The following is a 15,433-nucleotide window of genomic DNA, read 5'->3' on the forward strand; positions in this document are numbered from 1 at the left end:
TTTCTGGTGGATACAAGAAAAGTACAGTTATTTTTTCTTTTCCCCTCTCATTTTTAATGCAGTCATAGCAAAATATTAACTTGTAGATAATAGTGTTTGAATTTCCTGGCAAGACTTGTCAAACCCCTCTGCCTTTGAATGCCACAAATTTCCTATTTAACTGTGACTCTGTATATTACAAGCTCACAACCTTTTAACACACAAATTAATGAACAAGCCCATCTCTGAAAGGTCAGCTGGGGATTTGGATGAAGGGATTAGAGAAGGAATGCATCAGAAGAGGGAGGGACAGAGGGATATGGTAGCAATGAATGGGAATGGTTGACTAGGGGATTTCGGTATAATGTCATTAAGGCTCGGGGAGACAAAAGATGATCTGAGCATCTGAACTGGGCAGCGATTGGGTGAATGACCGGCTTTTATGTTTCAAAGTTGAACAAATGTGCAGCGGTGCCCGTTTTCACCTTATCAATTTTCGGGGTTGTTTTTTTTTGTTTGTTGTGGTGATCAAAATCTATTTCCAGTCTCCAAAAATTGTATTGTATTATCAAGCCCATGTTGACAAGCCTCTAACAGCTAGATATCAAAGATGAGTTAAACGTGCTTGTCTGGTTACCTGCGTGTGTGTGTTCACACTGTTTGGTTACATAATAGATGATACATACATTAAATCCACACCCTGGTACAGTGGTAGTACTGTGAAAGGGCTTGATCTTGTTGGTGAATATCTGTAAACAGCAGTTGCCTTCTGAGGCCTTGTAACTTCACTTGTAAAAATTATAGCAGAACAAACCATAAACCTCCGAAATAATTTAGTCAGGAAGCAACATGATTGAAAAAACAAGGAGAATGTCTCCTGTTTTAAAGTCGAAACAAGGTCATGGTTTAATAACTCCAAATACCCCTGTGACTATTTTGATTATATAAGAAAGAAGGCACCACTTAGGGGGCGTTGTGTTATCCAGTAGCAGGTACAGCACATGGTACTCTGTTCAGAATTGAGGTTACGTACTGTATATACTTTTGTGTCCGTGAGTGACACAGCAGACTTTGAAGGGAGGCCACCTTTATTCTTAACAATTGTCATTTTTTTAATCATCCCATCTCGGGTCTGCATTGTTGGCCCTCCTGTCACTCACTGAGATAGGGACTGCATGATACAATGTAATCTGTCCTGCTTTGTCAAATTGGGAAACATTGTCCTTTTAGTTTGAAATGGCTGTAATATTCAAGGCCAGAGACAGGCTGCCAGATTAGAAGCAATAAAAATATAGCCATCATGTATATCTGTTGCATAGCAAAAAAAAAAAAAAGTCTTACATATAATGTTTGCATTGAGAAACAATGTCATACAACATGTAATGGCACTGAGAAAAACAATTTGACTGTTAGAGACATTTTGAAAATGCAGATGCACAAACATTTGCCGTCTTTCTAATGTTGTTTGTCAGACCAGTTGCATAAACATTTTCAGGATGTCCTGATTCAGGGTCGTATTTTGTGGAACAATAGTCTGACTCGATCATGCATGCACTAATGCAAGTCCCTTTTTGTATCCTTTATTTTCCATCTAAAACGCACACGTCGTGGTGAAAAACACATTTCAGCCATTTTCATCTTATTCCCATTTTCTCTTCAAGCAACGCTGTTTGCTTAATCATCCCTTGTCCACATCACATGACTGTCAACATACAAATTGCTGAAACCTAATTTAAAGGCATTTTGAAATCCTGAAATACATGCTGCAGTGCTTTCAGGGCTGACATTCAGAAGAAAAGGCTTAGTGCAAAACCTCAATGTGGATGTCTAAAACAGACAATATGAATTGTAGAGTGCATTGTCAAGTGATTTCTGAGGACCCTGATCAGATCTATTTGAAATGTGTTATTAAGCTGTGACATATTGTAAGATGATATCCCTGGACTCTGGCTTCACTTCTGCCCAAAAAAGTCATCATCACTAAACAAAATAGCACAATTTCTGATTTCCTTGTCACTTTTGTAATTAACCTTGGTGTTTTAGGTTCAAATTAACCCTACCAAACATGTGCAAAGGCAGTGACTGCTGAAAAAGCAGAATCCTGGACTGTATGGTTTTGAGTGAAGAAAGAGAAATCATTGGTGTGGAATGTAGCTTAGGTGTGAGCAGGCTGGAGCAAGTTTTACAGCACTAATCATTGGTAAGACTGTGGTCTCTAAAGCAGAAAGTGGTTAGCCTTGACAGGAAATGGCATTTGATGCAGAGCATTTCAGAAATATTGAGTTTAGCCACTATCAGACGGAGAATCTCTTTGCGTAGGAGAAAGAGGAATAAAGAAAGATGACTTAGTTTAAGCTAAACCATAACCTTTACCTCCAGTGAGGTTGCCTCATTTCTCAACATGGACTGGTGTGGAGCTGTTTAACGTAATTACTCCTTTCCACAGGATGGCATAAGGTTGCATTCACAATCCCTTGGAGTTTCAAATTAATTATATGGTATCCCTTAAGTTATTCTCTAATTTTCAGTTTGGGGATGTTTGGCAAAAGTTTAAAAAGCTAACTAATGCCTTAAAAGTTGTATTTAACTTTCAGACCAAAACATGAATGGCATGCTATGCCTTTGACTAAGCAGGTCAAGTTAAAGGTACCAGACACGTTGTCTTTGATTCGACATCTGGATTTCCTTCAAAATACAGTACAGGCACTTTAAGATGTAATGAAGACACATTTATAAAATGAACTCGCATCTCAAACATCCATTATCTTTATCCCTATTTCACTGCCACATTAGTAAATGGGAAAACAATGTTCGAGCCTGGCTTTAAATCAAATGGTTAAAGATTGTAGAGTGCATGAGAGAGTTGTTCTCCTTTTGTTTTTTTTTTTCAGTTAAAACAATAATCTCTTCAAATATATCGGCCCCGTACTGAAAAAAACCTGCATAAAGGTCTAGCCTCGAGTGATGCGTCTTCATCCTCCATTTTGGTATTTCAGTAAATATCAGATTACACTGCTGAGCCACTCTCGACATAATTACTACCTAGAGTCGACGTAGGAAGCCAATATAATAAAGGTGACACAGTAGCATGAGAAGATTTAACCGCAGTCTTTGGACACCTCACCACTGACTTCACTCATAAATCATTCAATGTTTGGATTACATCTCCATCCCCGTATGTGGTTTTAAGTGACATGTCAACTCCATGTGACCTATCATTGTGTATTAGCAGTTTATGGGTACATTTCTATTCATGTATTTTCAGCCTGGATGCTGCAGGCTGTGCGTAGTTTAAATGAAATTGCACGAGTTGAGTGATGGCTCAGCAGTTTCGGCTGCTGTGTCAGGAGGCTGTGGAGGTGCATCAGAAGTGTACATGCACAGTGACTTCACAAATATGACATGATGTTTCAGTAGTCATGAAAACTCAGTGGCTAATAAAAGCGGTAAGTAGTCTGAAATGAATGCGTTGTAAGCACCTATACATCTACACTCTCCATTTAGCCCCTTTACTTGGGTCAGTTGTTTACATCGAGTTGTTACCATGGTTCCTCTGTTTAGTTTGATGACCACTTCTTTTTCCATCTCACCCTCCCCACTGACTCTGTGAGACATTTGCTTTTGTTTTTCTACTTCTCTTCTCTTTTATCCCATCAGTCTTTACAGGACATGCTCCATTCCCTACATTCTGAACTTGACATTCAGAGGTATTTGATGAAAATCCAATCTCCTCTCACAGTTAGTCTGCCTTTTATCTTATCTGCATCATGCTGCCGCGTTGTCTCTGTCTGGTAATACTTCCGTCCTAACACAGGTCTTGCTCTAACCTGGCTTTCTTGATGAGAAAAATCTGATCACTTGTAGGAATGTCTCAAAAATATCCCCACTTGCATTTCAATTGACTAGTTTTAATTGTGCTGTACTCCCCCTCCCTCCCAGGAAAAAAAACAAACATGTTTCTTTAAAAAAAAAGTTAAATGTTCAACTGGCAGAAGGCTCAAACCCCAAATTCTCAGAAAGAGCCAGCTCACACATTTAAGAAAATAATTAATGCATACCTTAGCTTATGAAGAGGTGCCATTTCAGAAGGGGTGCGTTAAATATGTCCCAGAACATATTTGCCTATACTCATGCTCAAAAAATGTAGACATGCTGCATTTTCTTCCTCTATATGTGGGAGGGGTAGGGGGTGTAGTGATAGGACCTCAGTGCTCCTCAATGTGCAGACGTGCATTCACAGCTGTACTTAAATCTGCCCTTTTGTGATCTGATCGCTGGAACATGTGTTACTGTCACGTTCGAACACAGACACATCTGCTGAATGCCCAACATTTGTACCTCCTCGTCTCTCAGCATCTGTCCTGTCTGTGACTTTCAAAGTCAGGCTGCTGCAAGGCTGCATCCGTTTTGGAAATGAAAACTCCCATAAATGTCGTCTGCACTCGTTAAAACTAGTTTTTCTTTATGTGAATGACTTGGTGAGAACAATGTTGGTGTCTTTCTGTGAACCTGGCTGTGAGGCTCCAGACCCCTTAACTTTGGATGTGCCAGAGAAGAACACTTCATAAAGGGCCCAGTGTTTCCTGATTACTCAGTTTCAGTTCCACCTTATCCCCATGGTACAGATCACCTTACACCACAACATTATACCTCAGTGGACTCTATTCTTGTCCCACATCATTTTATTGTAGCTCTAACTTGAGGATGCCACGTCAAGTAGGTCTAATTACAGCATTGCAAATTGATCCCAACCTTTTGATGTAACGGTTTCTATTGTGTAATGAGTCCTCAAACAACTATCTCACCCTGCAAGCCCATAGTTTTTGGCATCTGTTAAATCAATATCACTATCACATTTTGAGGTTTCAGGGCCTTGAAAGCTCATATATGGTTAGTATCACCAAATTGAGTTTCTTGTGAAATATTTACAGGATTCTCTAGATCTCTTAACCTTCAGAACGGTCAGCTTTTGAACCAGTGTGCAGCAATATAACATTTATAAGCATGTGCAGTATGCATTCACACTGTTTTGCACATCTGCATGAACGTAACCCTTTTTTTAGTGTTCAATATTGATGTGTTAGAGTAACATGCAAAGTTTAGTGTTATACTCTAGCTCTACCAACTGCATCATGAAATTTAGATACTCAACAAAATCAACCTGAGGTATAATAACAGGGATAAAAATGCTTTTGCATATTGCATGCAATGTTGTTCAGAGTGTCCATGGACTCACTTGTCTTGGTTCTATGCTCATTTGTGCCTCCCCCTTCAGAGCAGAAGCCCCAAGCACAGTGCTAGCCCGCAGCCAAGCGTCGGGGACCAAGTTGATCACATATCTTTGGCCTCTCTGGAGTCTTTGGACACAATGTCTGAAGCTGACGCACCCACAGCCTTCACTCGAGGCAGCAGGATTCGTGCCAGCCTTCCTGTGGTTAGATCAACCAACCAGACAAAGGACCGCTCTCTAGGTAAGTCTAGATTTCCACTATAATTATATTCCAAGAAGATAAGTGATCATACTTCATCTTTAGGCCAGTGTGATAACGTGTATTACAACCAATTAAATGCAAGGGTTTGGCATATCAACCTGAGAACTTTGTTTCAATAATATGCTTTTCAAGCAAAAATCATGTTCAGATTTCATCAGTCAGCAGCCATCTCCCTTGTTTATATAATTAAGCAGCTCATTCAGCCAGAAATTACATTTTTGGTTTATAGAACTCACTATCACTGAAATAAGGTTGCAACATGCAAACTTATGCAGTTTTCCAGGCCAGGTGTGAGGACTATAGCATTCTTGCCATAATAATTATACTTCAAAAGTGGCTACAGTTTCACCTTCATAGCTCCTCTAGTTGACTACACTCACTTCATGTCACTGTGCTACTCCTCTCACAACTAGAATTATTATTCATCCCCTCCGTTGTGAGAGAAATTCATGTAACTTCCCTGACAGGACTCATGGGACTCAGTTCGACAGTATTTGAATGGAGTCGTCTTATCAACACATGTTGCTTTATTTGCATCCGTATACTGTAAATGCTGCTAAAATACAGGGAGAATACTGGGAAATGCAGATTGATATGTATAGCCTGGGATATTTTAGGCCTTTAAAGGTGGTTTACCAATCAGCAAGGCACTGGTAAAGGCCTAAATGACTTAATGGGATGCCTTTTAACCAAAGTGAATTCAAATGGAGTTGGAGAGTATAATTTCCACACTTTTCCATACTCAAAAAGAAACAAAAGCTTGCAGAACCAACTTTTTTAAGAAGTGTGCTTTACTGTACTGGCATGCACATGTGCTACATCTCTTTCAATCCCTGTCTGAAAAACATCGGGACAAAGCATTAGGACAGTGGGGGGTTATGGTGTGATGAAGGGGGTGGAGAGAAATGGGGCACCACTTCACTACCCTGTCCCTCCCACAGTGACACACATGCACAGACACAAACACGTACATGGACACACACTCACACACACACATAGAGACACACAAACAGTCCCTTTAGTCACTCCCAGTTGACATTTGGAGCATCCTATTTTCTGCTGCTTGTACTATTGGAGTTTTCAGCATGTTCTTCATCAGAAGTTTTTGAGACTCCACAGAATATAGGAAGTCCTTAGAACCTCTAATGTAAGTATAGATTTCAATTTATCTTGCATCTGCTGTACACAACAATATGTTTGTCATCATTCATTTTGGATTAAGTGAGTTTTCTTTGTGCATGTGTTGTGGACTGTTATATTAATTGGCTGGAATTTAGCAGAAAGTAAAGAATGTTCATATTCGTAGTTTGACCATTGAGTCCGCGTGTCTGTATCTCGAGGGGGGGGGGTGGAAAAAATGTTAAAGACCGTCGACTGTGGTGTGGCCATTTGCTCAGGAAACCCACTGGCCATTTGCTCTCAATCCTGTGTGAAATCAAGTACTGAGGAATGTAATGCGACTCCTTGTTAGCATTAAGTTATTCAACTTTGTTTTTAGTAATGAAACTGATGTTAAAAATTCAATTTTTCTAATGCATGCTCAATCAGTGGAGTTTTTGTAATTGCACCGCTTTTTTTTTTTAAAGTTTTGAATATCTGGACGTAAACTGGTAACAGAACAGTGCTCTGGGGAAAAATCGTTTTTCTGCAAATAGGCACTTTGTTTAGTTATCATGCCAAAGAAACCCAGACAGCCCAGAGAGCAATGGATAGACTCGGCAGTTTTGTTTCCTGGATTTGCACCCTCTCTGTCTGACTATTTCATGAAGCATGTAGGGTCTTGTATAATATTTCATGTTTGGTATTTTTATGGGGTCAAAGCCATAGCTCATTTGTTTAAATCCAGCCATTTGCGTTTGATAGACTAGATAGTGAACCCATATTTCCTGAAGTCTTTAATCTCAGAAGCTTACGATATGAGAAGATTATTAGGAAACGTGATATCCAGATAAACACAAACAGCTTTAGCCTCTGTTACTTATTAATTTCACTTGTCTGGCTCAGGATAACTTCAAATCACGTCCTTCAAATCAGTACAGTGTTTTTCAAGTGATTGATCTGAGCACAAAAATAGGACTCCAACATTGTTTATACAAGTGCTGTGTGGGTGTGTCCAAGCATTTTGTGGAGAGACATCTGTTTTTATAAAGCACAGTAGAGAAGTCACACCCACAGTTCAAAGGTTCAGCCCTTGATCCGATGCCTAAGTTGTATTGTGCTAGTTGCTACCGGTGGCTAATTTCCCTGAAAAGGCAGACTACATGGCATGTACATATTCAGCCACATATGACAAAAACACAAACACAAGGCGTGATTCACACACACAGGTCTCACAAAGTATGGACACGACTACATAATGAATGTCATCATGTGTCTGCACCAAGGATTCCCTTGTAATTTACAGCCAAACACACAAGAAAAATACCAAAATATGTAATATAATATAATAGCAGGCAATTGCAAGCCCACATGATGAAGGGAGGAAAGAAATCAGACTCACCGGTTACATAATGGTTGCCAACCCCACCATCATTGTTGGATGCAAACATTTGAACACAGTTCAGTTTCTGATTTGGTCAAAAATCTTTTACGGAACAATAACCATGACGGAGTACTTTGTGCAGAACTTTTGCACACAATCCACAGAAAACACCTCGTTTAAAAGTGAAAGAAATAATGTCTACCTTGCTAATGGTAACTAAGTGGACAGAATCATCGACCTAATTAAAAACTCTGGCTAGGCTTAAACACGAATCGCCTATCTCTTTAATATGACAGAATAACCTCAGGAACAGGAATGACTTGAGCCCTTATCCACGTCCTGTGAAATTCTGCTGGATATTGTGCTGCTCTTACAGTTTGCTGTTAGTATGAAAAAATGCACAGAGAAAGAGTGCAGATACGAAACACACCATTGCTGAGCTGGCAGTAGTTTGTCACAGTGCTGAAGCAATATCTGTAAAAGAGATTGTAGGACAGCTCACTCCAGACGCCGAGGCTGTTGTGTTTCTCTGTCAAACTCTTTTGCACCATGTGGGTGTGATATAAATACATATAATAATGCGATATCAGGCTTGTGCTGTTTTGATATCTGTAAATATGTAAAGTGCAAAATGAGTCACTGAAAGTGGCCTCGGCATGATCATTTCTTCAGCGTTTCATCCACAATGTAATAAACATACATTTTGTTACAAAACCCAATTCATTTTATGTTTTGCATGAAATAGCTGCAGACAGAAAATTTAGCCAAATTAGACTTTTATGATGGCGCTTACTTTGTTTGCAATCTCTGTGTTTCTTGCCTCATTTTAAATTGATTCCATTATTTCATTGTGTCTGCTGTTGGCTGCGGGAGGAATTGCAATGGCATCTATATGAAGTATGGAGGAGAAACTTTAAAGTTTAGTTGGATCTGTAATCACTTCCCAAAGTAGTGCCTCCCACCAAGCTGTCAAAATTACATGGCAATTAATTGAAGATGGATTAGTTCCGGTTAACCACCCTGACTTGCTGCTGTCTGTCTTTAGGTGTGCTGTACCTGCAGTACGGGGATGAGACGAAGCAGATCCGCATGCCTAATGAGATTACCAGCATCGACACAGTGAGAGCCCTGTTTGTCAGTGCCTTCCCACAGCAACTCACCATGAAGATGCTGGAGTCCCCAAGCGTTGCAGTCTATGTGAAAGATGACATGAGGAATATGTACTATGAGCTCTCTGATGTCAGGTAAAGACTCTTATTCTTTTGCGGTGATCATGTTTAGAGGGTGCACAAGAAATACAGTGGAACGGTAACAGTTTTTTTGTAGTTTGACAGGACATGCGAGGTCGATTATGTCCTGTGGCTTTTCCTTTAGACGGAGCGTGTTTCCGTTTCCAATTCTTTAGCACATCCTGTCTGCCATTTTGTGGAAAGTGTCACTGGCCAAGAAAGTGTTTTCCTCCTTTCCCCTTCTTGTTCAAGATTATTAGAAAGAAAGTCATTTGGAGGTGAAGCTCTGTGACGGAAAATACGTCAAATAAATGCCAAAAAACTGACAAGCACTGTTGTTACTTTGATGACTTTGCAGCGAGTTGTCATCCCTTCCCTGCTGGAAGTGTGACTTATAAAAGTTTGGGCTAAGAGAATTCCTCTTTTTACAATTCTAAGACACATCTGAGCTCCTCACAGGGTTTTTCCTCCACTAGTTTCTGTTGTGCATATCATTTACTAGCACAGGAGCTGGCACGCACACATGTATTGGTTTACTGCTTTTCTTTTCCCTGTACCTTGTACCTTCCTGGTTTTGCATTCACCAGCATATCCTGTCAATAATAAATCAGACTCTATATGCCAAAGTGGCCTTTTTTATGGAGAAAAAAAACTCCAAGATGCAACCAAGTTTCAAGTGCTCCATGTTCTTTGTAGTTAATACTTTATTACAGCTGTAAAAGACAGTCCAATGACTGCTGAAGGTTAATAGAACTGTTCAAAGTACAGTAACACAGGAGTAGAGAAACGTCTGCAAGAGACTGGAAAGATCTGTTCATTTTTCATATGTATAAGGCTGCATCTCAAGATTATTAGCAGATATCTATATCGACTTTGAAACTATGAGAAATGTCATCTAATAGAAGACTTTTAGAGCCTCAGTCACGCTATGTGCCCTTGGGGAGACTACTACGGATATCCAGGCTAATGCAAGATCGCCCGCGGTCTGATGGTGATTTCTGGGCTGCCCTCTTACCATTGGACACCTCTTCCCCTTACAGGAACATCACTGACCACTCTTGCCTGAAGGTTTATCACAAAGATCCAGCACAAGCCTTCAGCCATGGGTCCAGACCCGCCAATGGCGATGCCAGGGTGAGTACTTAGGCAACACTGGCGCTATCACAGTGGTGAAAATGAATGTCTCATTAACAGCGGCAGCTGCAGCTAGATGGATTAGCTGCAGATAAAACAGTGAGACCAGACTCTAATACTTCTCACTCGCACATCCTGTTTGCAACTGAGGGAAGAAATGTCCCCCCACCTCTTTAAATCTGTTGACAAAGGGTCTTATATTGTTTAGCGAGGGGCGGGCGATCGGAGCTTACTGCGGTTTGCTTAAGGAACCAGTAATTGCAATTGTCAGGATTGTGTCCCATGGTCATTCTTCTCCAATATCATCTCTTATCTCTCACTCATTCACATTTAAGCATGTTGGTTTCCTGCTGATGTAACAAAAGTAAAGCCCCAAAGAGCTCTTTCCTAAAAAGTTCCTCTTCAAATTTGCCTCTATAATCCGCCTGACCCTTTATCTAACACACTGCCTTCTTGGACTGCTGCCAATTTCCAGGCAACATAATTGTCATTATGTTAAATTTACATAAACCCAAATTTTATTACAATATCCTATCAGTGTCAGTAAGATATGACATGGCTTTGATTATGTAGTGATGCATTAAACAAGAAGATGGTTTTCAAGGTTATGGTTCAAACTGAATAGTGACCCATGACTACCCATGAAATCGACAGATGGAGAAAATATTCCTCGGAATTTCAAAGTGAACAGCTTCAAAACATGAACGTTTGCAAACTAACAAAACCACAGATTGTTAGGGTACATATATTGTATTCTTCCCTTGAAATGTATTATGCAGAGGTCCCTTACATACTGCAAAATGTAGACATGAAGTAAGGATGTGCAGGAGACTGTTGCTGTGTGCGTTTTTCAAAAGTCATTTATTTAGTGACATTTCTAACGTTATATGAAATGATTCACTTTCATGAGAAGGTGCCCTTTTCATACAGCCATCACATTAAGTTTTTCACAGGCACAAACACATCATGCTGACTGCAGATTTTTTTCATCTGTTTTGTTATTCTAACAAAGCTTGAAAGAGACTTTTATGAAATGTAAAAATAAAATGAACATTAACTACAATATGTGATGGGGAATAATTAGCATCTCTTCCCGTAATTGAGTGTCTTCTTGCTTGTTTAACTATGGCCGGCTCTACATCTGTCGTCTTCTGAACAATTGGCACTTATTCTCCAAGTACATTTTTCATATGGCTACCAGTTCCCTCCACATCTTTTATCAAAAACACCATAAGGTAAAAACCAGCTATGCAGCCAGCTACTAAAGTGTTGACACTGCATGACCATTGCTGCACGGTTTCTGGTATGTTTAGTTTGGCCGCCGCTGAAGCTCTGCCATTTGTGGATCAGTTCAGCAGACCTCACCATTTTTGACATGGCACGAGATAAACACAACATTGTGCGCTCCTACCAGACGAGCTTAGTGGAAACTAAAAGAAAGACCGCTGTAAGAAGTCACTGGGTTAAATTCAAACCAAATGTTCTTGGAAAAAAGGACTCTCATTTGCCCAACAGCACTCATGTTTATTTGTCAAGCCTTTACCCATGTGTTAGGTTTAACAGTAGAGATTTATTCATGATGTGTATAAAAATACCTTAATGTAGACCTAATTGTGCTGGAACTGGCAAAGAAATATAATGTAGCACTCCAAGAAAAGGTCAGAGCAACATTTTCTGTGTGTTTTTGTGTGTGCGTGTGTGTGGTGTGTGTGTGTGCAGGCATCTTGGATTGGGAAAGTCATTAGGATTTGATGATGGTTTGCAGTTGTGGCTATGTGCTTCTCAGATTTTCTGTTACATGTTTTGGTGCTTGCACAGACTTGTTGCTGTTATATTTATGAGCTGTGGACTTTTTCTGCCAGCATGTCACTTTATGTTCCTTTGTAATCACAGCCAGAAAATACCCTTTGAGCACTTTTTTTTACAAATCAAACACATACACATTCTCACAAGTGCACGTGCACCCATATGAAGCACAGATTAATTGTCACACAAACTTTGCTGAATTTTCAGTCAACCTGTATAGTTGGATACAAAAACATTTAATCACAGCATAAGCAAAAAAAAAAAAACAACCTGGATTTTTTTTTAGAGTAGTGAACTTGGCACAAAGCTTCGGCAGCTTTGTCTTCCCATGTAAGTGTAACCCATGAGTCATACCTTGAAGGAACAATAGCTTGTTTGTTTGAAAGGAACAGATTTAAACAAGAAGAAAGGTGCACTGGATTCAGAATGTGGCACGCCTAAGCACACTGTTATCACATGTCCACTGGTGGTTATTGGCCTGTTCGCAGTCTGTGCCTCAACTGGGCTAGTTGGCATTACTCCATGTGCACCACCATCAGCTTTATGTACGTCATTACATGTCTTAAAGTGCAATGATGTCTGTTGTCTCAAAAACTCCTTGTAAGGCCTTTTTTTTAAAGAAAAAAAAACTTTTTGGGTTGTGAATTGATTGTCATGACAAACTGATTATGTCATCAGTCTACAGGGTGTTTTGCACCAACAGTCAAACTTCTTTGCACTTTTCTCAAGTAGGTTACAAAAGATGTCATCTAGAAATGGTGCATTCTTTTGTTGTTAATGTCTATTTACGATGGGGATGTTAGCTGAAATGCCAGAAATCAGTCATGACTTAAACCAAGAGAGCTGGTTTGAAATCTTGACCATAATAACTTTTCAGTGTCAGTGTATTATAAAGGCAAATGATGATGTTTTGTATACACTTTGCATTTTATGTCTGTACCAGTGGTCACCATTCTGGGATTTTAAATAACAAGATTTCACAGCTGAAGGGAATTGAAAAAAAAAATCTGGATATGTCAAGGTTCACAGCTAAAAAAGGAATGTATGGGTATTATTTTATATTATGAAAAAATATCTTGTGCCCTGCATCCACAATTTAATGGTATTAACAGACTAGTGAAGTTACTTTTTGTTGGATGTTCTTTGGCCAGTTTAAAGCCTAAACATAAACTGATTGCCACTTTAATGTGTCCCATTCTGCAGGAAGTAAAAAATAACTTTCAGGTTGAATTAAGTAAAATATCTATGCGTGAGTCATGCTTGTACTTTCTGAAGTTGTTGCTTCCTTGGTTAATCATTATTATACCATAAATTTCAAATCAGCTTGTCCAATATTTGTTCAAGTTACCTTTTTTGAGCAGCAGCCCAATGATCTGAACACATTTTCTATTTCTTCTTTTAATTCTAACTGCCAAACAGATGAGATATTTCATAATATATTTGTTTAGACCATTATGGTTCCTTTTCACAGAAAGTGACTTACCAGTTTAACCAGGCTTTAAGTTATTCCTACTTAATACCTATAAAACAGCCTCACTTATTCCTCCTATCTGGCTATGTGCTCAAGGTAAATGAGTTTCAGGGTATTTTACGCCTGCCTTTAAAGATCCATTATGGGTCATTAGACAACAGAAAAGCAACCCAGTTTATGAGACAGCTTGTTGGACTATTGTATAACAGAGCTTGTTGTAAATCAACTTTTTAATTGCTCTACTAGCAAGTGCTCTGGGGAAGCACATGGAAAACTAAATACAGAATTGAAGGCCTTAAACAGGCATGAGTAGTCAGTCAATTTTCCTTTTTTGACAGTCTCTATTCCAATTAAATGTCTCTATTCTTTTGTACTTTCTCAAGGTACACAGTGAAATGGTGAATCCTCTGAGACAGCCTCCCATAGGTCCACCAGGACATCCCTTGCAGGGAGCACTCTCCCCTACTCCACACTCCATGCCCCCCTCTCCCTCCCGAATTCCGTTTGGCCCAAGACAAGGCTCTATACCTGGCAGTGCAACTATCCCAAGGGAAAGACTACCTAACACCAACCCCACCACACGCTCGATTTCTCCCTGTCCCAGCGCAATCCTCGAAAGACGGGATGTCAAGCCCGATGAGGATATGGGCGGAAAGAGTCACAGTCTCTCCAGGGGAAACGAGGGGTTGTATGCAGACCCGTACCTTCTCCAGGATGCGAGAATGAGCATGGCAACAGCCCATGGGCCACATCCAAACCCTGGTCATGATGGCCCAGATCATGGCATGGCTGGATTTCACCGCGCTTCAATCCGCTCCACAAGCTCTTACAGTGGACCCAGCCCAACAGATTCCATTGATCACACGACCATTTACAGGCAAAAGTCCAGAAACAGTCAGCTGCCTACATTAGGCTCAAAGACTCCTCCCCCATCCCCTCATCGGATGGCTGAGGTGCGGATGATTGACATCCATGGTGGCCCTCCTCACGGCGTTGCCATGGAGCGAAACTCACCTGTTCGCCAGTCCTTCAGAAAAGAAGAAGTACCTGTGGGAAAGCCCCGAAACAATATGGGATCGCCCGTTGTTTCAGACCTCCCGGCTCACCTTCAAGGACCAATTCCTTCAGCCAATGACAGTCAGACACGGTAAGGATGTGTGGCAAAGCCCAACTAAATGAAATGGCGGGAATGTGAAGATGACAATGAAGTTACTGCATCAGAGCATGAACTAACTAAACCCTCCTTTTTTCATCCTAACCTACATGCCGTCTCACTGTCTTGAGCATGTGAGAAGTACAGCAAACTAATTTATATACTGTAGCAATGTACTACCAGTTCTGCTTATCTGATGGTTATTTTCATGGTCTTTCTATAACACCGGAGCTGAAACTTGGTAATGATTGAGTGTATATCCTTAGACAAGGCTGTCACAGAGGTAACAGGACACGGTCTGAAAACACCATCAACCCACTATATATTTATCTGTTACTATATGACTGTTGTTCCAGTAGCAGTGGAGTGTTGTCTCAATCCCGCTTTGACAATCCAGCAGACATTTCGCTACCCTGGTTAGCTTTGTCGACCACGACTGAAAACAATTAAACATGCATTGCTGGATTCTTCAACTAAGCACACTTTCACTGGAGCACAATAAAAGGGAGCTTACGGGGACTCCATGTGTACTTTAGAAAACCAAAGAAAACAGTACCCAGGTTGAGAAAAGAATTGGCCCAATCAGTCAAACCGATCACAGTGGACCACCTGTGCAGGCCCAGAAATGCAGTCTGGGAAAAGACTGCAGGAATCTGAAGTGGAAAGAACTGTACTTAATTTTCAAAA

The 15,433-nt window shown here is 40.3% G+C and overlaps 1 protein-coding gene across 8 annotated transcripts in view; it reads left to right on the forward strand.

The window, feature by feature from the left end:
• The window catches only part of kiaa1217 (KIAA1217 ortholog), an 80,365-nt gene that overhangs the window by 47,565 nt on the left and 17,367 nt on the right, over positions 1 to 15,433 (forward strand). For 5 of the 8 annotated variants that reach the window (XM_086151092.1, XM_086151093.1, XM_086151094.1 and 2 more), the window contains 4 exons: positions 5,255 to 5,450; positions 8,999 to 9,197; positions 10,223 to 10,316; positions 13,977 to 14,740. In XM_086151092.1, coding sequence (XP_086007218.1) covers positions 5,255 to 5,450; positions 8,999 to 9,197; positions 10,223 to 10,316; positions 13,977 to 14,740 — 1,253 coding nt within the window. Of the gene's footprint in view, positions 1 to 3,636; positions 3,687 to 5,254; positions 5,451 to 8,998; positions 9,198 to 10,222; positions 10,317 to 13,976; positions 14,741 to 15,433 lie in introns of all 8 variants that reach the window. The other 3 variants (XM_086151096.1, XM_086151097.1, XM_086151091.1) reach the window with 2 other exon arrangements.

Source organism: Fistularia commersonii, chromosome 8 (assembly GCF_037954325.1).
Source record: "Fistularia commersonii isolate RoL2024-O1a breed Wild chromosome 8, RoL_Fcom_v1.0, whole genome shotgun sequence".
In the NCBI taxonomy this organism is placed as follows: Eukaryota; Metazoa; Chordata; class Actinopteri; order Syngnathiformes; family Fistulariidae; genus Fistularia; species Fistularia commersonii.